Source organism: Felis catus, chromosome D2 (assembly GCF_018350175.1).
Source record: "Felis catus isolate Fca126 chromosome D2, F.catus_Fca126_mat1.0, whole genome shotgun sequence".
NCBI classification, from domain to species: domain Eukaryota; kingdom Metazoa; phylum Chordata; class Mammalia; order Carnivora; family Felidae; genus Felis; species Felis catus.
This window is the reverse complement of record NC_058378.1, coordinates 78,034,242-78,048,107: the sequence shown is the minus strand read 5'-3', so window position 1 is coordinate 78,048,107 and position 13,866 is coordinate 78,034,242. Positions and strand designations below refer to the sequence as shown.

The 13,866-nt window shown below is 51.6% G+C and overlaps 1 protein-coding gene across 14 annotated transcripts in view; it reads right to left on the bottom strand.

Annotated features, from left to right (window-relative positions):
* TACC2 (transforming acidic coiled-coil containing protein 2) overlaps positions 1–13,866 on the bottom strand; it is a 212,716-nt gene that overhangs the window by 42,674 nt on the left and 156,176 nt on the right. For 7 of the 14 annotated variants that reach the window (XM_019813929.2, XM_019813936.2, XM_019813928.2 and 4 more), the window contains one exon: positions 8,812–8,957. In XM_019813929.2, coding sequence (XP_019669488.2) covers positions 8,812–8,957 — 146 coding nt within the window. The remainder of the gene's footprint in view (positions 1–8,811; positions 8,958–13,866) is intronic. The other 7 variants (XM_019813930.2, XM_019813934.2, XM_006938226.3 and 4 more) reach the window with 1 other exon arrangement.

The following is a 13,866-nucleotide window of genomic DNA, read 5'->3' as shown; positions in this document are numbered from 1 at the left end:
GGATGTTCAGTTAACGCTGAATTTCAGATAACTGAGTAGTTTCTAGTATACATATGTCTCAGTAATTCCTTGTTTATCTGGGATTCGGATTTAACTGGGTGCCCTGTATTTCTATTTGCTGAATCTGTCAGCCCTCTTTATGCCTCATCCCAGCAAATGCACAAGGTTTGGGAAATGCTCAGCTAACACTGAACCGGCCTCTCGCTGTAGATTTTCTCAGAGCAATTCATGCTCACTATTGCAAATGCCCAGGAGGTGAGTATTTTGTACGGCGCTTCCGGAACTTTGCTCACAAGCATATCTTTCTCTTGAAGCACCTGGGAGAGGAAGTGTTGGGGGGGGGGGGGCGGTGCGGGCGGGGGATGACATCACAAGGAAAGTGCAAGCCTCCCAAGTTCAGGGACTGGTCTGGTCATCTTTGCTCTCCCTGGACTTGTCCCACTTTCTCTTGCAGGCTCCAAAAACGCCTCTAGGGGCACCTGGGTGGTTCACTCGGTTAGGCGTCTGACTTCCGCTCAGGTCACGATTTCCTGGTTCATGGGTTTGAGCCCCACATCGGGCTGTGCTGACAGCCTGGAGCCTGCTTCCGATTCTGTGTCTCCCTCTCTCTCTGCCCTTCCCCTGCTTGTGCTCTGTCTCTCTCTCTCTCAAAAATAAATAAACACTAAAAAAAAAAATGCCTCTGGAAGTACATCTATTCATGGTTCAAAACTTCTTCATCTTCTTCGGTGCCCAGCACCACCCAGGCCCTACTTGGAGCAGATGGACCGGAGAGCTTCCTTGAAACTTCACAGCTCTTTCCACTGAAAGATGCCTCCCTCACCTCAAAACACTCCTGCTTCCTTTCCATCTCAAAAGAAGAAGATTCCTCCCTGCTTCTGTTTTTTTTTTATGTTTATTTATTTTGAGAAGTGGGGGAGGGCAGAGAAAGAGGATCCCAAATAGGCTGTGTGCTGTCAGCATGGGGCCTGAAGCGGGCGCTGGAACCGTGAGATCCTGACCTGAGCCAAAATCAAGAGTCAGATGCTTAACCAACTGAGCTACCCAGGCGCCCCCTGCTTCTTTCTTAAACCAACTCCCTCCTACTTCCTCCAGGGCCTGGCACCCTCAAGCACCCCATCCTCCTGCCCGGACACACGGCACAGAGGCCACAGAGGGACCAGGGGACCCAGCGGAACAGGTGCTTTCGAGTGGGCCTTGAAAGAGGGAGAAAGAACCCCAGCCCCTTCCATTATTCCCAAAGCAAGATCCACAACCGCCAGCCTCTTCTCTTTTCAGGCTGCCTCGTGCCTTCCGAGGTCTTCCTGAGGTCAGGGGTCCCCCCGAATCATGCAACATGCAGCAGATATTCAGCTTAACCATCTGCTCATTGTTTGACCCAGACCAAAACGTCCCTGCCTGAGTAACACTCTTTCCTCTTTAGAACCGATATTCACGGGCCAGGAAACCTAAACTTGCTGCAGGGTTTCTTGGCCTTGGCACTGTGGCCATTTTGGGATGCTAAGTTCTTTGACGCAAGGGGTCCTTCTGTTCACTGCAGGATGTTTAGCAGCGTCTTTGGCCTCTACCCACTAGATGCCACGGGCATGCCAACGCCAGTTGTGACAACCAAGAACGTTTCTAGAAATTGCCCAATGTCCCCGTGAGGGGCACAAGAGCCCCTGGGTGAGAACTGCTGTCCTACTGCGTGGTATTCAAGCAGGTCGCTCCACAGGGCCCATTATGGGGCTGGGGGGAGAGGGGGGCTTCTAAGTGCTCTTCAGAGGAATCCTGGGCAAGGTGGCTTTCGCAGACCCGAGCAAAGGTCACTGCCACGCGCGGGCCCTGATTTTCCAAAGCAAGTGTGGTCTGATTGGGTTCCCTGCCCCTCCTACCAGATTTCTAAATTCCACTCGCTGTATCTGCATGAAGACCATTCATTCATTCTCTCCACAAATAATCTGGGTTCCTCCTCCTTGTGCGCCCCATCGGTGTAGACCCGGGCAATGCCTGCCCAGGCTCCAGGTTTTGGTTCAGGCTGGTAACAAAAAGAGCATCTCTGGTTCATCATATGGAGGCTTGCTAGGGGGGTTCCCAAGGGCATCACTCAGCTCGGGCCACCATAACAAAGTACCACGGAACCTCTCGATGGCAGATGGCCATCTCCTCTGTGGCCTCACACGGCCTTTTCTCCGCACGAGCTCATCCCCAAGGGCCTCTTCCTCTTCTTACAAGGACGCAGTTCTATTGGATTAAGGCCCCACCCTTATGACCTTGTTTAACCTCCATCACCTCGTTAAAGGTCCTGTCACACTAGGGGCTACGGCTTCAACATAAGGATTTGGGGGAACACATGTCATCCATGAACACCAGTGCGGGGCAGTCAAATCCCCAAGCTAAGGTTAAAAACAAACGTGTGTGGAAACAAGAGGGATTTCCAAGGAAAGAGAGAAAGCTAGTAAGGGACACTCGACTCGTATCACCCCACCATCTCCAAAGGCCACATTCTGCAGCCTCGTGGGGCCGTTTCTAACTGAGCACTTACCGCCAGCTGTGCTGGCGCCTCTCTCTCCGCCCCCCCTGCCCCAGCCCCCAACTCTGGACAGGGATCCGTGGGCCCAGAGGACCAAACGTGTCAACACGTGGCACCCCAGCACTCACACACTCTCACCTTAAACCAACAGACCAAAGGAAATGGTCTCATCCACAGGGGGCATAGATTTACATCTTCTGGGTACCCGAACAATAATCTATTGCACTTAACAGTGTTTATTCTGGCAAAGGTCTCCATTTTAAGCAGGCTAACGAGATCTAAACGGAGCATTATGGGTCTTCATGTGGCATTTCACTAGCAGCCGTGGGCCACTCAGAGCAAGTCCAGGAGAATTCAGCACTTTCTAAACCTGCCTATCGTAAGACACATCAAGACACTCGTTAAAACCCCAGCCTCCCGGCTCCAACCTGAAACAGCAGCTTGGCACAGCTGGAGTGGGGGCTCCGAACCCCCACTTCCACAGGTGCCACGGGCAGCCATGAGAGGGAAAGTCGGGGGGCTGGGCTGGCTCACCTCACCTGTGCCCTATCAGGACCTATCCCAGCTCTGAAAACCTCCAGGGGCCACAGTTGAGTATTTGGCCACAGAAATGGTTTGGAGAAGCCTGGATCGGCCTGGATCGATCTCTCTGAGGCCAGCTCTGATCGCCTGTGGGGATTCTGCCTCTGAGACGTGAGCCGTCGGGGAGGGCGGGAGTGACCACAGAGGCAGCCCGTGTGCCTGGCCAGCAAGAGAGGCAGGAGGCCCGTGGGAAGTCGGCTTCTCTTCCAAACCCAGTGGATCTTCAGATTCCCACGGAGACCCTGCTGGGTCCTGAGGACCACCACCCCGGCCCCACCAACCCAGTGGAGCTGTGCCCGCTATTTCCTGGACGCGTGCACTGATCACACACAACCTCCCTTCAGATGCCAAAGGCTGAAGAGGGAGTTCTCTCTGAAAACCGGCTTATTCCCACCAGACCCCGCCTTGTGAGCAGCTAGATGAAGTGGCCCTTCTTAGGATGGGAGAGCCCTGCTAGGAGGAGCAAAAGGTGACCCCACCCCACGGGCACCCAGGAGCACTGTGGGGGCACAGTCCCCCTGGAGGGCGGTGTCCAAAGCTGGGATTTGTGCAGCTGGGGGCTGGGTCCCGGCTCTGCCTAGAACGCACCGAATGTCACTTCTCCCCCGCCCCGCCGACTGCCGCTTCCCCCCTGCCTGCTCCCCCTGCCCCGCCGGGGCTCTCCTCACACAGGGCTGCCTGCCAGGTACACCCCCGTCCGCCCCTGGCCAGGCTCACCCCCAGGAGGCTGACAGAGGTACCAGCAGGGCTAACAGCTAACAACTAACCTCGCCGTGACTCCGTGACTCCGACAGTGGCCACTGCTGCTCCTTTCAGCCTCTGTGTCCCCAGACTTCCCTCCCACCATCCCTCAAGCGTACCGGTGGGCATGAAACCAGCAGTTCCGGAAAAGTGCTTTCTGTACAAGCGAAAGGAGATAGCATCCAGACACATCACTAGGATGACGCCACACAACCCAGTTCTGACTCAAGCGGAGTCTGGGCTGACGAGTCCACAGGCACCTAAACCCGGGCTCTGCTGCTGATCGGCTGGGTGGCCCTGGCCAAAGTCTCTTAACCCCACTGTGCCTCATCGTCACTGGCCCCGGTACCACCTCCCGGCTGCTACAGAAATTAGAGCTCATGCTTCTGACAGTGGCTGCTGCAAAGAAAATGCTCACAATTGTTACTTGTTGTTCTATTCTTTTTTTTTTCTTTTGAGAGCGATCAAACAAGGGGGGGAAAGGGATGGAGGGAAGGAGGGAGGGAGGGAGGGAAGGAGGGAGGGAGGGAGGGAGAGAGTGAGAGAGAGAAACATCTTAAGCAGGTTCCACGACCAACACAGAGCCCAACGTGGGGCTCGATCTCACAACCAACATTGCAATCATAACCTGAGCTGAAATCAAGAGTCGAGTGCTTAACCAGAGGAGCGAGCCACCCCGGTGCCCCTGTTCTATTCTTAGCAAAAGTCATCTGTCACAGGGGCACCGGGGTGGCTCAGCTGGTGAAGGGTCCGACTTCTGCTCAGGTCATGATCTCACAGTTTGTGAGTTCCAGTCCTGAATCGGGCTCTCCGCTGTCAGCATAGAGCTCTTTTGTGATCCTCTGTCTCCCTCTCTCTCTGCCTCTCCCCTCTCCTCAAAAATAAATAAATATTTTTTAAAAGGCATCTATAACAGGAAAACATATATGGAGCCCAGCTTATACTCATCCCAGTAGAGAGCGAGCCACCTGCCCGGGTGTGTGGGGCCCACGAGCATCCTGAGATACTCTTGTGACTCACTGGGCCGTCAGGGGCCACTGTGCTGGACACTGAGTGCAGTCAGATCCCCTGACGAGGTCATTAAGGGAAGTCAGTGTGAGTCCGGAGGCTCAGGGCCCCTCCAGGTTCTCGGTATGCCCACCCTCCTCCCGTTTGTGACTCCTCTGAGCCTCGGCTGTAAATCAGGCACTCTTGTGAGGCTGAAAAGGGAGAACCATAGAAGCACCTAGCACAGGGAATAGCAGCACCGGGACGTGGCAGCCGGGGGGCCCCCAACTCTTGCACATGCCACAGTGACACCCACTCCCTGTGCCCCTGCCCCAGGCTGGGCTCCCGGATGCCTTCCTATCTCTCTGCGGGGACACCCCTGCAGAGCAACCTCAGGGGAGAAGAAGGCAAGTGACAGTGAGTATGGAGACATGGTCCCCTGTGGGGACAGAAGCCACTAGGTGTGCTGAGCTCCTTTCTGAGTCAATCTGAAGACGGTGGCCACAAACCACTGTGTGGAACACAACCACTGCCTCGGCAAAGGCCACACTTTCCATGGGGCAGAGAGGAAAGACCCAGGGCACACAGGGCAGTGTCTTCAGTTACCTCCAAGGCCCCAGTGTGGGCCTTCCCGGTGCTGGGCAGTCTCCCAGCGAGGGTAAGAAAACAGGCTTTATCCCGGAGGGGAGCAGTGTTCCCGAAGGGAGGACAACCACGGGAGGAGTCCACCTCTGGTATCATGGAAGTGCTTCCTTCACTGGCCATCTGCCTGCTGCTCACCTCACAACTGCTTGCCCATCCCCTGCCTCGGGGTACTTAAATGCACCAGCTCAGTCCACCGGCGGAGAGCAGCCCTGTCCCCAAACGGAAGGGAGTCAAGAGGTCTGGGTTCCGATCCCAGAGCCCCTCGTGTGCTGTGAGATGGAAGGCGTGGTCTGGAAGCCCCGCATCTCACTGGGGAAGCAGGTGGTTGTTACCAGATGCGCAGAGATGCCGTGAGCGCAGGGGACGAGTCTCGGCTGAGTGGGAGATGAAATGCACAAAGGACCCAGCGTCGGCCCAGCACACAGTGGACGTTTAAGTGGGTGCTATTACTTAATTATGTGGCATTCACTTATGTCCCTCGTTGACCGGCTCTGGCCAACATACAGCAGCCACGCGCTGCAATCTCAGAACCAGGGAAGGTCAGAAAGGGAAGGAGGTTCTTCCGGACAAGAAAACTGGGCTCAGACAAGCTTCATTCTGGCCCAGCCCCAAAGAGGGCCAGATACAGGTGAGCACACGGTATCTCCCAATCTTCCGTCCCAGGGGGCACAAACAGCTGGCAGGACCCAGGGTAAGGTAGCTGATTGTTTTGTACAATGTGGATTTCCAGGAGCGCAAATCATGTCTTTATTCACAGCCGAGGGTCTGGTCTATGATTTCATGTGGCTCTTCCGGCCCCTTTAGCAATATCCCAGGCACTCTGCAGAGGCCAACCAAACAATAGACATCCCCCCTCTGCCCTTTCTTTCCTGTGGTTCTCCGAAGGAACGTTTCTCCCCCTCTAGCCACCTCTGAAAGCAGGCACTCCCGCCTTCTCAGGCCTCTGCTGTGCCCCATGCTGTCTGCAGAATGGACAAGCAGACTTTCCTAATAACTGAAGGAAATCAAATGGATCTCTGTACAGCCCAAGCCAGGGGGGGCGTTAAGCAGTCACAATCCCAACCGTAAGAGTCCGTATTGTGCAATCCACATATATTTAGCTCCGCTGGAATTTTCTGAGAAGGAGAAGCGTAAAGTCCCTGTTCAAAGACTCCAACTGGTGGAATCAAAAGTTCCGTGGGGCTGTGACTCGTGGCAATTACCAGCTCCAACCCCTTCCGGGTGGGGGTCATCTCTTAATCCCCTACAATGTTCATTCTTTCAGAAACTGGCGTCTCAGAAGGAGGCGGGTGCTGTGTGTGTGAGTTTGTTTTTAAGGATGCAGACTGTTCTTTGCTTTGTTGAAAAGCAAGCCAGGCAGCAGGAACAAGGGCAGGCCGCAGAAAGAAAAGCAGCAGCAAGCCATCCCCAGACGCAGCGAGGATACGTGGCTGGAAATTCTGGAAGGTGCACGGTTGCTCACAGCAAGGGCCTTCCCTGGTCACTCCCTGGTGCGTGGGGATGGTCTGTGCACTGCAATACACCATCATTTTCTGCCAAATTCTTTCCTAAAGTGCCCCGCCCATTATGGGCATGACTTGTACCCACACAAAAAAAGAATGGTTTATTCCTATGCACACGTTTGACCTAGGAATTATAATCTATTTGTCATCCATGATTAGTTTTTACAATATTATAGGAAGAGAAGTTTTATATGCTTTCCAGTATGGAAGAAAAAATGGTAATGCTTAAGACTCAGCAGGCCTGGCTCCTTCTCCACCTCAAAATCAAATAAATTACAAGAATTCCCCTTTTCGGGTCCAGCACCTAGAACTGGCCATACAGAATCAGACGCTACTAACTGATGAGCTGTCCAAGACGGGAGAATCTGAAAACTGCACTTGCCAGACAGCAGCAAAGACATCTGCCCTCCCTAAAAAATGGTCCTAACCCTTTCCCCCCAGGGCAAGGGAGTGTATTTGCTTGCGGATCAGCCCTGGAGTGTCAACCCTTTCTAAAGCAAGGGTCTGTTTGAACCCAGGCAGGTATAAAGAACTCTACCCATTTCTTTGTAAAACCAACATCAAGATCAAAATGTCATTTTATTTTACAGTTCACCTGGTTCCTGGCCAGGGCAAGAGTATGAACGGAGGCCCGGCCATCAGCCTGTTCCTTCTCCACTCACCCAAGCCCCATCCCTCACCTGGGGTGGCCTTGAGCACAGGGATGTGGACACCCCACCTGTAGGCCCCAGGCCCATCCTTGGTTCCTCCTTGGCGGAGAGATACAAACATGGGTACAGTCAGCCCTGGGAAGATGGGCCATGAGAAGGGGACTAGGTGGGCCCAGGAAGTGGCTGCTCCCAGGTATCCACAATATGGTGTAAGGGGAGGTTGGCCATGCAGCCCCACCACATAGCAAGGGCTGGAGGAAAGCCAGAGTGAGGCCGCCTAAAATACAGGGCCCAAAGCAGATAGGTAGTCCAGGTTTCGGGACGGTACCACCTGGCCCCCTGACCAGCCTGCTGGGCCATTTCTGGAACCACCTGACTCCTGACCAGCCTGTAGAATCGGTTCTGGGACCCCTTGGCCCACTGACCAGGCTAGGAGGCCATACTTAGGGGACCACTTGGCCCCTGACCAGCCTGTGGGGCCATTTCTGGCAGTCCCCATCTCCTTCCAGGTCTCGTGTTAAACCTTCAGGCTGGAGGTGGTCCCACCCCTGCAGTATAACTGGAGGATGTATGCAGAGAGCACCAGCTAGGTGGGCAGGCTGGGGAATGAGCTCTGTCATCCCCCCCGCCCCCACCACCTCTAGGAACCACCACATCTGAAAGGCACGGAAAGGTCTAGGTTTGAAGTCACACTAGGGAAGAAAGTGATATGAAATCAGGTAACTTGTGATTAACGAGGAATAATGAACCATCCACAAGCGGGTTTGGCTATCTATGGCTTTCTCTTCTTTCCCCTTTACCGCTTATCTCTATTCCCAAGCCCATGGGGGCTATGGTCTTTAATAAAAATGCAGGTTCATGTGGGCTGTCCAGACAGACCCAGTGTTCTTACAGAGCCCAAGGGCCACACACTAGAACCCAAGATAGAATCCCAAACAGAAACCTCCCAGACCCGCTTGGCCCATCAAATCCAATTCTGGATGCCAGGTGGTTTCTCCACAGGCCTCCCCCATACGTATAATCCACTGTATCTGCTCACTCTTAGTTTTCATTCACAAAACACAGCCCAGAGCAGAGGCCCCAGAGGCTGGGAGTGTCTAAAGAGCCCCAGTGATGGCCCCCTGGAGTGGGTGCCCTCCTCCAGCTGCCCCAGCCCAGGGCTGCCCCCAAACTCCCCCGGGGAGCACCTGACCTTGGTTACCTGGTTCTTCCACAGGAGGCTGTGTGCTGATCTCAGGTTCTGGAGTGACTTCGGGGGGCGGCGGAGGTGGGGCTGGTGGGGCTTTCACAGGAGTCGTGGACTCAGGGGTCTCGAATGCTTCTTCAGAGTCAGAACTCCTGATGGAGAGAAGAGAGGAGAAACGCAAGGTTAGGTGGGGGTCAGGGCTGAGTCTGCTCCGAGGGGCCAGGGGTCAGTGCTGCTGAGGATGTGCGGCACTTTGACCCCCCACCTGGGACTGCTAGAATCAGGCTCACCCAATTCGACTGTTCCAGGACAGACGTGAGCAAAATCATTTCCCCTCATGATTCCCAAGAGGGAATCTCATTATCACCAGCTTTGTGCCCAAATGATATATGCTTTGAAACTTAGCTCTAAGAAAAATTCCTATTTCTGGCCTTAGTGGCAAATACAAACACACGGGAATCTTTTGGTCAACCTGACACCAATTCACTCAAACTGATATTCCCAGGAACACATTTCGATGCCATGATTCCAACACGCTGTAGGATCCCCACTCCACGAAACCAAATCTCATATGGCCTTTCTCCACCCTGTCATTCTCTCCTGCTGCCCTTCCTTCCCAGAGCTTCTCACAACTTATTATGGATTTATTCACCTTCTAATTGTGTTAATTGTCTCTCTCATCTACTGAGCTTCAAGGCCATGATGGCAGCCAATCTGGTTTCTCACAGCATTTCTGAGCGGAAGCCAAAAGGCAGTGAATAAACATCTGTTGACTTCAAGAAAGAGAGAAAGAAAGAAAGAAAGAAAGAAAGAAAGAAAGAAAGAAAGAAAGAAAGGAAGAAAAAGAAAAAGGAGGGAGGAAGGGAGAAAGAAAGAAAAAGAAAGAAAGGAGGGAGGGAGAGAGGGAGGAAGGAAGGAAGAAAAGAAAGAAAAAAAGAAAGAGAGGGAGGGAGGGAGAAAGAAAGAAAGAGAAAAGAAAGGAGGGAGGGAGGAATGAAGAAAAGAAAGAAAGAAAGAAAGAAAGAAAGAAAGAAAGAAAGAAAGAAAGAAAGAAAAAGAAAGGAGGGAGGAATGAAGAAAAGAAAGAAAGAAAGAAAGAAAGAAAGAAAGAAAGAAAGAAAGAAAAAAGAAAGGAGGGAGGGAGGGAGGAAGGAAGAATAGAAAGAAAGAAAGGGAAAGAAAGAAAAAAAGAAAGAGAAAAAAAGGAGGGAGGGAGGGAGGGAGGGAGGGAGGAAGGAAGGAAGAAAGAAAAAGAAAGGAGGGAAAGAGGTAAAGGGAAAGAAAGAAAGAAAGAAAGAAAGAAAGAAAGAAAGAAAGAAAGAAAGAAAGAAAGAAAAGAAAAGAAGGAAAGCAAGCTAGCTAGCTCACTGGAGGATGTGCCAACGGGAGACAGAAAACACAGCCTGCTGACCCCAATGATATGATAATGACCCTCACTGCTCAGCAGGATGGTCTCACCCAGAGAACTGGCCCAAAATTCCACCCAGAGGATGCCCCTCCCAGTAATGGGAGGAGGAGGGGGAAGGGTGGGGAGCTGCTCAACAAACTAAAGCCTTGTCCTGGGCTCCAGAAAACCCAGAGTAGATGGCCCTTCTTCATCACGCCCCTTCTCCCGGGGGCTCCATTTTAAGCCAGAAAGAATGAGGCCTCCCCAGATGGTGGAGCCAGGCACGTGCCCTGAGGCCCTTGCTCAAGATGCCCAGCAGTCCACAGTCCTGGCCCAAGCTTGCTCTGAGGATGCCAGCGCCCAAGAAGCAGAGCATCACCTGGGCTGATGCCCGTCTCAAGATCTTTTAAATACACCAAAAGGCCGCTTACTCATTTGCAACAAGAAAGGTAATTATCAAGAGGGCAGCTACTTAAGTTCCGGGCTGACACAGTGGCCCAGCGGGTCAATCTGGGCGAAGACGTGGAATCAGAGGGTGACGGACCAGGTGAGCATCGGAGCACGAGGTGCTCACACTGCTGAGCTCTGCAAGGGTCAGAGGACTAGTGACCTCGGCAGAGGGCAGCCTCTTTCAACGACTGTCTTGCCAGCGGGCAGAGAGAGCCAGGAACCAAGCCAATCCCTCCACCGTCTGCCGGCACAGGGAAAAAGAGCCATTTGGTGAGTTCTCCTTCAGAAAAATCTACATTGATGGTTTTACAACTCGTTAGTGGCTCATTTTGTCAGTGCCAAAGACCCCCCTCCCCCATCCCCAAGAACCCTGGCTCCTCCAGCAAAGCCACAAAGCCCTCAGGGGACCCAAAGAGATGAACAGAAACATCGGATCTGCTTTTGATGAGATCCAACAAGCTGAAGCCTGCACACTATCAAATTTCCTGAGTAAAGACTTACTCCACACAAACAGGATGGGGGCCGTGCGGACCTTTTACAAACACACATTAATATTTAAAGGCCTTCGCTTTTGTGTAGGGAAGTGAAGATACACGCTTGGACAACGACAGGTCGAGGTACCTGAGCTTTGCAGAGTCTGCTGACGGGCAAGAAAAACACAAGGAAGTTACACAATGGAATATCAAAGAGGAATAAGAGTCTGGATCACCCTGGGGGGTCCCGGAAGTCACCCTGCCCCCCAGCACGGAATGTGGCAGGGGCAACATTGACAAGACACACAAAGCCAACTTGCCTCTTTCCAGAACTTCCTTGGAGGGCCATCAGACTGGAGTCTCCACGGCTAGTCACTGCTGTCCACATCCACTGGGCCCATTCCACCAGGGGCCACATCCGCCAGGAGGCCAAAGCCATCTCGGCTGAAGGACGGCCTCCGTCCCCTAAATGCCCACCCCTGATTCCCTTGCCGTTGTCTCTGGGATCTTAATCTGCCCAAGATGTCAGGAAGAAGTTAGCAGCACCGCCAGTCACGGATGCTGCGAGCTTCTCCAAAGTGCAGCAGAGACAGGGGGCGAGGGGCTGAGAGCTCTTCCCCTGGCTTCTGCAACCCTGGGCCCCGGCGATGTGCGGCTTTAGAGCGCAGAGGGCCCCTGCTCTTCCCTAACAGCACAGGCAAGCAACAGGGAGGGCCGGATACTCTTGGGCTCAAGCTGCCGAATTCCAATGAGGTCTCTCCTGCTGCAGCTGCCCGGATGGCCGGAACACCTGCTCAGAAGGAACCCCCATTCACCATTGCCCAGTGAGGGAGGCAGAGGGCACACGGAGCCCCTTTGTGATTCCCTGCCTGTTTACCATGAACCATTTCTGCATCACAACACCACGGGGCGACCGACCGGAGCACCACAAGAATGGCATTCACTTCCGGTGATGCCTGTGTTATTTTCACATTTCCGTACCCTCTCCCAGGAGCAGAGAGCAAGTTAATTAGAGGAGGCGGATGGCAGCTTTTTTAATTAGCTCTTTTTTCCCTGTTCAGTTTCCCAGAGGGCTCAGAAACATTTCCAAGAGCAGGGATTTCTGCAGTCCACCCACAAAGAGCCTGTACACAAAAATAAAGCAGCACTTTGGAGCCCCAATGCATAAAAGCAGTTCCCATCGGCTGTTTGATTTTTTTTTCTACTAGAAAAAACTAAAGTACAATAAATTCTTCGGTTAAGGCTCCACAGACTTTCAAAATGAAAGAAAAGGAAATTAACTTAATGCTGCAAAGATGCATCAGAAAGAACGCGCCACTCCAGTCTGCCAAAACGTCTCTAAATTATACGAAAATGTATTTACCAGGATATGCATATGCTATGTTCACCATATAAGTCAATATGCAAATACATGCAAATAAACCGAGAGAACGTCTTTCCATAGTGTAAAAGGTAGCTCTTAATGGCCAGGCATGAAATATGGCCCAGCACGAAAACCTTGGTAATAGTTATCACATGCTGAACTTTTCGTTATGTGTCAGGTCACGGGTTAGGTCCATTTGCGCATTTCTCTGTAATCTTCAAAAATATCCTGCCTGGCGGTGAGCAAGCCCAATTTACAGATGGCATTACTATGGGAAGCAAAGTACTTTGCCCTTGGCCATCTAGTTAGTAAGCTGCGGAAGTTGGGCTCAAATCTAGAACCGTCTGCCTATAAAATCTGTGTTCTTTTCCCTGTCTCAGTGGCTCCCAAGTATTTTCAACAGCAGAACTATTCTTCCAAATGAATCCTATGCATAGAGAAAAGTTGCGTTTATTTTATAAGCTCAATTTATACTATATTCTTACTACACAGTCTATCGTTGGGAACAACAAAGCTATTTGACAAACCAGAAAATTTGACACTAGGGGTTGGGGATGCTAATTGCAGCATGAGCTCTGTCTGCTGATTTCTCCCCTGGTTGCACATTATCAGGAAAAGTCCTGATGCAACCTGATGAGTGATTACAAACAGCACCTGTTTTTTAACAGCTTGCCCTGTATTCTTTAATAAGGCAGACAGGGCAGAAGAACTACCAAAGAACAAAACTAAATTAATCCATCAGCACAAGGCAATATGCTGGTGGTCTCCAATGCCACCCAGAGTGGTGTGCACAGAAGGGAAGGAAAGATAGAAACATATAATCCTAAGTACAGAGAGACCGTGCTAGCCAGCGAAACTAAACCTGTCAAGTTCCCCGGGTGTCTGTTCGTAGAGTTTTAAAGTATTTTTTCAAACATTTTCTCAGATTTCAGAGAATCTCTCTATAGTTCTGAAGTTCCACTGAGCACAGTTCGAAAATCTCTGCTCCACGCAATGAAGGAATCAGTCCCTCCACAGATAACACGCTGTGTTAAAACAGAGACTTATGCAAACTGTCCCCAAAGCAGGACAGCTGGCAAAGTGTAGAACCCCAGGGCCTGTTGGCCTCTGTTTTTACTTTAAATATTTTCATGTTTTACTTCCATGAACTATAACAACAAAATAGTAAAAGATCAGCACCCACACACCAATTAGTTAATGCAATACAGGTTAGCATGATATAAAATGAAGCTAGTATAATAACACATACATACACATATACACAAAAGTATGTATGAATGTCTATGTGTATAAACAAAACACGGGTCTCTCTTAATAAAGAGAAGCTACGAATGTAGTTTTTCAGCTTATTAAATGATTATGTTTTGCTCAAGTTGTACTGGAGGTAA